Source organism: Mus pahari, chromosome 14, assembly GCF_900095145.1.
Source record: "Mus pahari chromosome 14, PAHARI_EIJ_v1.1, whole genome shotgun sequence".
NCBI lineage: Eukaryota > Metazoa > Chordata > Mammalia > Rodentia > Muridae > Mus > Mus pahari.
In genome coordinates, this window is record NC_034603.1 from 19,257,637 (window position 1) to 19,268,220 (window position 10,584).

At 45.2% G+C, this 10,584-nt stretch overlaps 1 protein-coding gene across 1 annotated transcript; it reads left to right on the plus strand.

Annotated features, from left to right (window-relative positions):
- The first annotated feature begins 864 nt into the window (after nt 1–864).
- LOC110332350 (olfactory receptor 1361-like) lies at nt 865–1,788 on the plus strand. The gene has a single exon (XM_021213523.1). The coding sequence runs from the start codon at nt 865–867 to the stop codon at nt 1,786–1,788; it is 924 nt and encodes a 307-aa protein (XP_021069182.1).
- Nucleotides 1,789–10,584: the final 8,796 nt, after the last annotated feature.

The window sequence follows — 10,584 nt, forward strand, 5'->3', positions numbered from 1 at the left end:
TCAGAGAGGAAGGAGCTTCAGTTGAGGAAATGTCCCCTTGGGGAATTTTCTCTATGGGGCAATTCAGAGCATTTTCTAATTAGCGATCAATGGCAGAGGGCCTATTGCCCTGTGGGTGGTGCCATCCCTGCGCTGGTGGTCCTGGGCTCTGTAAGAAAGCAGGCTGAGAAAGCCATAGACAACAAGCCAATAAGTAGCACCCCTCCACGGCCTCTGTGTCAGCTCCTGCCTCCAGATTCTAACCTTGTTTGAGTTCCTGTCCTGATTTCTTTCAGTGCTGGGCTATGATCTGCTAGTGTAAGCTGAAGAAACTCTTTCGTCCTCAACTTGCTTTTTGGTCATGGTGTTTTGCTGCAGCAATAGAAACTATAACTAAGACATCCTCTCTCAAAAACATGTAACTTGCACCTGCACACACACACACACACACAGAGAGAGAGAGAGAGAGAGGCACAAACACACACACACATTCATGTACCTGTGTATGTGTGTCTATATGGTAAAAGGAAAATCACCAGATTATTTTGTATTCTCCTTTCTAATATGTAATGGATTAATTACATAACAGTTTTAATAGGTTTCTTTATCTATAAGGTGAATTATATTACCTCAATTATTACATTAAGTTTAATATTGTGAAAAAAGCAAAGCAGTTTGGAACAAGCCAGCAGGACGAGTTTACAAAACTCCAGCCACTTATAAATGAAACATGTTGAAACTAACCAGGATTTTGTTTAAGATTACAAAAGAGACAATTTGGTTTTAGTTCATTCTTAACCTATCACTAAACTGTTTTAAATCTTATGTTTTTGCTCAAATGTTAGCAAAAGATCTGACAGCATGACAAAACTGTTCTCCACAGACATGGATGGGGACAATCAGACAATTGTCACAGAATTTATCCTCCTGGGACTCACTGGACAGTCAGAGAAAGAAGAGGTTGTGTTTGGGATGTTCTTATGGATGTACTTAGTCACCATCTCCGGGAACCTTCTCATCATGCTGGCCATCAGCTGTGACCCTCATCTCCACACACCCATGTACTTCTTCTTGGCCAACCTCTCCAGTGTTGACATTAGTGCTCCATCAGTCATTGTCCCCAAGGCACTGGTGAATCATATGTTGGGAAGCAAGTCCATCTCTTACACGGGGTGTATGACCCAGATCTATTTCTTCATCACGTTCAGCAACATGGATGGCTTCCTCCTGAGTGTGATGGCCTATGACCGCTATGTGGCCATCTGTCACCCTCTCCACTACACCATGATGATGAGGCCCAGACTCTGTGTCCTCCTGGTGGCCATATCATGGGTCATCACAAACCTGCATGCTCTCTTGCACACTCTCCTCATGGTTCGACTCACCTTCTGTTCCCACAATGCAGTGCACCACTTCTTCTGTGACCCCTACCCCATCCTGAAGCTCTCTTGTTCTGACACCTTCATCAATGAGCTGATGGTCTTCACCATTGGTGGACTGGTATTTCTGACTCCATTTACATGCATTTTTATTTCCTATGCCTACATCTTCTCTAAGGTTCTGAAGTTAAAATCTGCCCAGGGAATAAGGAAAGCCCTGTCAACGTGTGGGTCTCACCTCACTGTGGTCTCCCTCTTCTATGGGGCAATCCTGGGCATCTATATGCACCCTTCATCTACATACACAGTACGGGACACAGTGGCCACCGTCATCTTCACAGTGGTAACACCCATGGTCAATCCCTTCATCTACAGCCTGAGGAATCGTGACATTAAAGGAGCCGTGAGGAAGCTAATTCTCCGATCTTAGTTTTCTAAACTTTTAGAACTGAGAGCGCTCCTAGACATCACGCTCTGCTCATCTTACAGAGAAACCAATGTGTATAGGTCTACAGGTCACTGTGACCATTCCTGGAATTAGCGCTTACGTGATCACGGTCTCCCTTTTAAATCTGAAATTGACAAGAGGTGATTATTCCCAAAGCAACAATTTGTTATGTCTTTAAAGGGTTGGTTTTTAAAGTATTCACTTTATAGTCAAGAAAAGTTGAAGTATGGAAATATTTGAAATTATTTATCTGGGGACAGGTCCATCTGAGGCAAGGCTCCCTCAGTGAACCGGGGACTTCAGAGGACTTACAGAGTATCCTCTTCAGAGTTTCAGGTCCCCAGAGGCCTCAGTTATCCTGGTGACTTACACAGAAAGACTACATTTCCTGGGTTTTAACAACTATGGGCTATTAATTATAGAACGATCATCTCTATTGTGAGGGCTTCTTATTGCTATAGGGAACAGAGGAAACCCTGAGTAAATGTGTTTCGTTGGCATGGGGACAGCCATGTAGAGGACTCCATGCAGAGGCAGGCAAGGCTCACTTGGGAATCCAAGTACGAGTGAGTGACCAGCGTGTGCAAAGGTTAGCATTCTCCTCCAACTTGTTAACAGCCTGAGACCTCTCACCTACAGAGACCTCCTATGGAGATTAGCTAACCACTGCCCCTATGTAGTGTGTAATAAACACACTGAGGTTCTGGGGTGCGGTGGTGGTAGGTGTCCTCCATCAGAGTGGGCACACCTCCCCCTGATTCCAGCTCTCCTTTACATGTGCCTGCCCTTTCTTCATTGCTTCATCATGCCGTGTCATGGTTCCAGGATCCAAGCTGCAACAGGTCATAGGACATTGCTGTTCAGGTACATCTTCCTGTGCCTTATCACCAATCACAGCTCAGGATATGGATCTTTATGAGATATCACACACACACACACACACACACACACACACTCAACCTGACGCTTTTGGTGTTTCCTACTGAGCACAGGTACTAGACAGGAATGGGCAGTAGAAGCTTCAGACAGCATCTATGTCTCAGTTGCAATCTGCACTGTCCCTTCAAGTTTCTGCTGGAAGCAGAGAGTGTCTTAAAGCAGAGGTGCACCATATAACTATAGCATCTTAGGGACAAAGGAACATATGTAACAAGGGGAATGAGGGGCTGGTGAGATTACTTGCTACATAACCTGACCAGTTGGGTGGATCCCTGGATCACACGATGGACAGAGAGAACTGATGCTTAAAAGATGGCCCCTGACCTCCACAAGACTTCTGTGGCACTCATGGGCCCACTCTACAATATTAAAATAATTAAAGAGGAGGGTAAGAACAGTGGGTTCATCAAAGGCTCATGAGTCAAAAGAGGAAAACGACATCTCTCCACCTCCCCCTTCTTAGGTAAGTTATGACTTGTCATAAAGAACGTTGTGCTCAGGAGTAGGAGAATTTTTATAATGGAAATATATTATGTACATTTGTGAAAGAGTCATATTGAAACTCATTCTTCTTTATAGATAGTATTCACTAATTTAAAAAAACAATACCAAAAAAAAAAAAATAATAATAAGCCGGGCGTGGTGGTGCACACCTTTAATCCCAGCACTTGGGAGGCAGAGGCAGGCAGATTTCTGAGTTCGAGGCCAGCCTGGTCTACAAAGGGAGTTCCAGGATAGCCAGGACTATACAGAGAAACCCTGTCTCGAAAAACCAAAAAAGGGCTGGTGAAATGGCTCAGCAGGTAAGAGCACCCGACCGCTCTTCCGAAGGTCCCGAGTTCAAATCCCAGCAACCACATGGTGACTCACAACCGTCCTTAACGAGATCTTGCGCCCTCTTCTGGAGTGTCTGAAAACAGCTACAGTGTACTTACATATAATAAATAAATAAATCTTTAAAAAAAAAAACAACCAAACAATAAAAGCATTAAATAGAGGTGCACATACACAAGGCCTCCACAAAGGACCCTGGCAATTTTTTTCTAGGGCTTGAGTTAGTAACTTCAGGCTGGTTCAAGAGCCCTCTTTCCCTCAGCAGAGATGCTGTGAGCACTACATGGACAATCTCTGTCTAGTACTAATGAGCCTTTGGGGGGCAACTCTTTGTAAACCAATTGTAACAGGAAAAGCATTTGACCTGAGTTGTTGTTAAAACAGATGGCTGTCCTTCCCTCTGTACAGTTCTCCAGACACCCCTGTATCTGGACAAACCAGATTGGCCTGGGTCAGGACATCTAGAGCCCCATGCATTACCTGTCTAGGTCTCTCCAAGTATGCATTCCACAGCTAGGCCCATAGCTCTCTGCCAGTGTCCCAGGGAGCTCTTCTTGGTACAGGCTGGGGATGCAACCTCCAAGAGACTATGATGGTTCTTCTGTATACTGCTGGAGCTGCAGGGCAGAAGCTAAGCTTTCTGGAACTTCCCTGTCAGCAGATGACTCTGTTCTGGGCACAGTCTTTTTGGCTCATGAGTTTCACCTACTCAGTCGATTCTGAGCCTTTTACCTGGTTGTCTAGAGTATGTGTGAGTCTCAGAGCCCTGCTGGGGCCACTTTCAACATTTTCAACCCTTGGCTGGTACATTCATCAATTTTCTGTTGCTGTGATAAAGTGCTATGACCAAAAATGACTTAGAGGAGAAAAGTTCCAGAAGGGTTACATGCAGAGAAAGACGTGCAGAGAAGGCATTTAATCCCTACAAAGGACACAGAGGACCTAGGTGCCTCATACCCAGTGACATACTTCCTCCAACAAGGCTCTACACCCTAATGGTTCTATAACCTTTCTTATTAGTGCCACCAACTGGGGACCAAGTGTTTGAATACCCAAGCCTGCTGGGAGCATTGCTCATTCAAGCCACCACATCAGGGAATGTAGCTCAGCCTAGAAATTAGTCAAGTGTTCTGGAGGCCCTAGGTATAGACTCCAGCATGGTGCTACTAACCCTGCTCCAACCCTACTCTGATTCAAACATGCCAGAGTGTTCAAAGTTATGTTGTATTTTTGGTCCAACATTTCTGGTTTGTAATCTTGGGGGGCCAGGGAAGATGATGTACTTTAGGTTCGTGGCATCTTGGCGTATAGGTCAGCGGAGGGAGGGAAGGAATGGGCTGTGGGGAGATGCCCACAAAATCAACCCAAATGAACTCAAACAGTCAAAGCCAGAAGAATTAATCAACAAGTAAATATGATATTACAGTTAAAATCAAACAAACAAAAAAGAAAATCAAACTCTAAGACAATCACAAAATCTCATGTTGACAAGTACCAACATGATACCACATGTAGAAAATTCCAGAGCTCTCTTGGACCAAAGATATACAACTTGTATTGCATTGTGACTTAAAATATGAAATAGATTTTAAAAGCCCATACTGATTAAAATAAATATTTGAATAAGCAAATAGATGAATAGGAACAGGTTTTTCCATATAGAAAATTCCAAATGGAATGGGTATCCTGTGGTGGTTTGGATAAAAATGTCTCCCCAAAGCTCATGTTTGAATGCTTATTCACCAAGAAGTGGAACTGTTTGAGGAGGATTAAAAGCATTAGGAGGTGTGGCCTTGTTGGAGGAGGTGTGGCCTTGTTGTAGGAGGTGTGACCTTGTTGGAGGAGGTGTGGCCTTGTAGGAAGAGGTAAGTCATTGGGGGTGGGCTTTGAGGATTCAAAAGTTCATGCCAGGGTCAATCTCTCTTTCTGCCTATGAATCAGGATGTAGAACGCTCAGCTACTTCTCCAGCACTGGGAGGGAAACTGTGGATTAGTGACTCATAGGGACCAGGAAGGAGAAAGTGTGCACCTGTGCAAGTAATATTCACTCCCTCCACTGCCATGTTCACTCTGTCCAGGGATCCAGCCCACAACTGAAAGAATTCTTTTCTAGATAACTGCAAGTAGTTTTCAGAGGCTGCATTTCCTACCATAGAAACCTTTAGGCAGAGATGTAGTGAGGCCATCCAGACAGGAGTTGGGGAACCCTTGTGATAATCTGCTGCTTAAATTGGCATTGGGATTCACCATTAAGTCCCATGGGTTAAAGAGACACAGAAGAATAAAAAGATTTCTCTTCATTTCTCCTCCCACCCCCATGTTCCTCACCCACTAAAGCTGAGTGAAGGCTATGAAGTCATATACAGGCAGAGCCCTTTCTGGCAATTCTAAGCCAGTGGGTAAAAAGGCAGTGCTTTTTGGACTGTGTTCAAGGCTGGGCACAGTGCCAGTTGGCTTCTGGGGAAGGTCATCATGAAAGCCTTGACACATTTCATTTGCTCAGTAGTACCAGAATCCAAACAAACTCTATGCACACAGCTTTTCCTAACCCTCTGACAAGAAGAGTAGGTATACTTATAAAAAGATGTCTAGGCGCCTGTTCTGCCAAGTACACCACAGATATAAGATGTAATGATAGCATCTGTCACAATGGCATCTAATAACAAATGATCCCCTGGAAGGTAGGAAGGTATGTTCCAATACCCAAAAAGCTGGGGGATTGAAAATCCTACTCCAAATGCTGTGGTGCTATGGTGTTGTGGTGCTGTGGTGCTGTGGTGCTGTGTTCTGTAATGCTGTGGTGCTGTCATAATGGTGTGATGCTGTGATGATACTGTGATGTCACTGTGTCATGATGCAATGGTGTTGGGCTGTGATGCTCTGATGGTCCTCACATTCAACGTTTATGGACTTAGACTCAACATGGACACATGCCTCTGAGCATGTCTACAGTTATGTTTCCCGAAAGGTTTAACTGAGGGGATACCTACCCTGAATTTGGGTTCCACCATCCCAGGTGAGCTGAGCACCAGTATCCACCTCCCTCCCTCTGCTTAGCAATGGTGGCTGTAATGTGACCAGCTGCCTCATACAGCCACCACCATTGTGTTTCTCTATGGGAGAATGTGTCCCCTCAAACCATGAGCCAGAACAAACCATTCCTTAAGCTACTTTCATCAGACATTTTGTCATAGCAAAAAAAAGAGACACTGAGGAAGGGTCACCCAGTCCAGTGACCCTTCCACGAAGTTCTCCAGCTTTGGGTGTCAGCCAAATCTCCCCAATTTTACCCAACTTAGAATATAGTCTAAATGCAGACTACTTAGGGCTACTGCCAACTAGGATCTGTGTTCTTCATGTCTCTCCTCACCTGACAAGAGTACATACATGAGCACAGAATATTTAGAAAGGACATGGCCAACATCTTTAGTGACTCTACAAGGATGCCATCCCTGAGACTTGTATTTAGAAGTGCTCCACTTGAATGCACCATTGACCTGCAGTAGGGACAATCTTCCCCTTCTTTGTAAGTCCTTAGGGAGTCAGAGAAAGCAGGCAAACTCCCTCCTGAATCACTGTAATAAGTCACTTTGGGGGTTCTCTTGCTTATAGACATCATAAACGACCAACATGCATGAAATGAAACTGTGTTCCAGCCCAGAGGCAGGCAAACTGTTCCTCCAGGAGTCTGGGTACAGCACCCTCACCACAGAGCCGTGAGAACACAGGGGGCCGCCACCTGCACAGGGGTAGCCACTGTTGGTCAGCTTTTGCCTTGATTGCACACAGGTTCATGACACTTGCTCTCATGCCTGGCAACAGTCAGCAGTGAAGAAGGTAAGGCATTGATGGGTGGGGGAAGTCTGGATACATTTTAGTTGTCTAGATAATATTCTGGTTGTTGTTTCATAGTGGCTTGAGAGCACCATGCCTCACCAACACACTAGAAAAATGTGAACTTGACCATCCCTGGAACTGGTGCAGTGGTCCCATTATGTCCACGCTCACCTAAGTAACTGTAGATCCCACACCCCCAAAGTTCCTCCAGATTTATCCTGTCTTCTGCACGATGATTTTGTAAAGTGTGCTTCAAATCACCCCACATAAGATCACAGGGCCACCCTAAGCCCCAATCTATAGAGGTTTTAAACATCTGAATGGAAAGGAAGTAGACCATTTTGGGGAGATAGTGGAGCCATATAGATGAAGCATCAAGTTTCACCAACAGATGGCAACATCAGGGTCCCATGGCTGGCAGGTGGAACCACTCATGTCACCTCCCAGGACCCCTGCCAAACACCTCTGCTCTTGTGGGCAGTCATGGAACATCAGTTAGCTTCCAGAGAGACAAGAGAGTACCAGGGTCAGAATTGAGGGAAAAGAATTCAGAGCAGCTCAGGCAGTTGGGTAGGATGAGGGTAGCTAGAATTGGGGAGTTGTTCAGTCACCTATGAAAACTAGGTCTGGGGCCAGCACGCTACAGGAATGGACTGGGGTCTTGAGCCTGGGTTTCCAGGTCCCTATGTCCTTGTATAAAACTATGGACAGAGACATGTGCATGGTAGTGGAAGAGGAGATGATTTGGTGAAGGAGAAAGGCACTTCCATGTGGGACAACTGGCCAGGGCTGTCGAAAACTCTAAGATTCAATGATGTCAGGTAAACTGAAACATTTGTACAAAGTGTGGTTTTTCAGCGCATGCTCTGTTTCATGTCAGCCGTGTGTGCTCTTTCTTTCCCTGTGTGCCCTTGCTTTCATTCATTTGATAAACTTCTGTGGTGCTGATACTCAAACCCAGGGCCTGTGCCTATGAGGACAGTACTTAACCACTGAATTATCCCCTCGGTCGTGTCAATGCCTCTACCTCTACCCTACTCTCCTGTTAGTCTCCCCTCGGTCACAATGCGACTTTGCTTAGAGTGGGAAGGGCCTGACATTCCTTACTGCGTTCTCTTAGTGTCCTGTGTGGTAGTGACTGATCAAATAAAGTGTGGGACAGCCTAGTAGCTGTAACCCTTGGCTTCCGTTTACCAGGATGGAGTCAGACACTGTAAACACATCCCTCCCCTTGTTTTTCTCTATTGTCACCTGATGTGATGGGGGTGATGGGGGAAACTGAGAAAAGTCATCTGCTCAGTTTCTAGATTAGCCAGGAGCCAGGGTGGGAGCGGAGCATCAGCCTCCGCTGCCGTTGTCTGCCCCAATTTCCTCTTGAGTGGCAGAGTGCAGAGGATGAGATGTGGAGAGCAGGAGGGGGTTCCACTCAAAGTACAAGGTTCTGATCAACCAGAAAGGGTGCTAATGTCTCTCTTGAGATTATTAAATGATGGTAGGTAATGCTGACTTCTAAAGAAAACATTTTTAATTGTTTTTTTTTAGCATGTGATATTGTCTGTATGTTTTCCCTGTAAGCTAATCACCTTGTACCTAAGACTCTTTTTTTTTAATATATTTATTTTATTTGTATGAGTACACTGTCACTGTCTTCAGACACAACAGAAGAGGGCATCAGAACCTATTATAGATGGTTGTGAGCCACCATGTGGTTTCTGGGAATTGAACTCAGGACCTCTGGAAGAGCAGTTAGTGCTCTTAACCGCTGAGCCATCTCTCCAGCTGGTATCTGAGACTCGTAATAATTTTTGATACATCTAAATTATCCTTTTCTTATCTTTCTTATTCTTCCTTCTTCCCCTCCTTCCCTCCTTCCCTCCCTCCCTCCCTCCCTTCCTTCCTTCCTTCCTTCCTTCCTTCCTTCCTTCCTTCCTTCCTTCCTTTCTTTCTTCCTTCCTTCATTCCTTCCTTCCTTCCTTCCTGTCTGTCTTTGTACCTGTGTGTATGTGTATATATGAATGCACTTTTGAGACAGGGTGTCATATACCTCCCAGGCTGGTCTCCAATTATATGGTCAAGGATGACCTTGAATTCCTGACCCTCCTGCCTCCCTCCAGAGTGCTGGAATCACAGGTATGCACTACCACTCCTGGTTTGTGGTGTGCAATGGCTCAAAGTCAGACCTCATGGATGCTAGGCTAGTGCTCTACTGTGCTGCAGCCCAGCCCATCCTCCTCTCCTTGGAACTTGACAGTTGTGAGTCTCTTTGGAGCTTTCTGGAACACATCAGTATTACCGGAGGGCAGGGACTGGTCCTGACTGTCTGGTGGTCTGATGGGGACAAAACAGCACACTTCAATGCCTGAGTGAGCAACAGGACAAGAACCCCTCATTTCTGCCACTTCACTTTGAACCTGAATGAAAGTAAAAGGTGTTCTTTAAGAATTCAAACTCTGTGGTGGCTGCTCTCTCAGTCCCAGGAAGGGGAAACAGACTTCAGGAGTTCAGGTTCATCTTCTGCTATATAGGAAATTCAGGGCTACCCTGGGCTACATCGAACCCTGTGTCAAAACAAAAACAAAAAACAAAAATCAAAAACCCCATCAAGACTTTGTTTCTGTTTTGAGTGATAGAAGTAAATGGTCTATATCTAAAATTACCTTTTCGGAACACACAGAGCTCTGCTTTCAGCTCAGCTTTTAGAGCTGCCTCAGAGTCTCCACCACCCAGAGCACCGGGCTGATCCTAACAGGCAGGAAGTGTATACACCGTGGACACTGCCCCCAGTGACTCCAGGGCCAGATTAGCAGGGGACCACAGTGATCAGAACAGACTGCCTGGAGCAGAGAATCTTGGTTCTGCTGCCTGGGGAGTCCCCATCTCTGCTGTGCCTCCTAGTCTACTGGGGACATTTATATACTTACTACAGAGGAAGGCTCTTAAGGGACACAAAGAAACTCAACATAGAGAGTGGTTACCGGGCATTTTCTAAAGCATAGTGGTTTTTCATTAACTATTAGTACTTCCATTTTCCTGACTGACTGATGCCCTATGAGAATGAGTGGATGACTGTTCTCAGGCTAAGATTTCCCAAGAGTCAGAAATCCAGCTTTCCTATGAAAAATTTAAACTATCAGCCTGTGTGAAATGTTTTTTTTTTTTTTTTTTTTT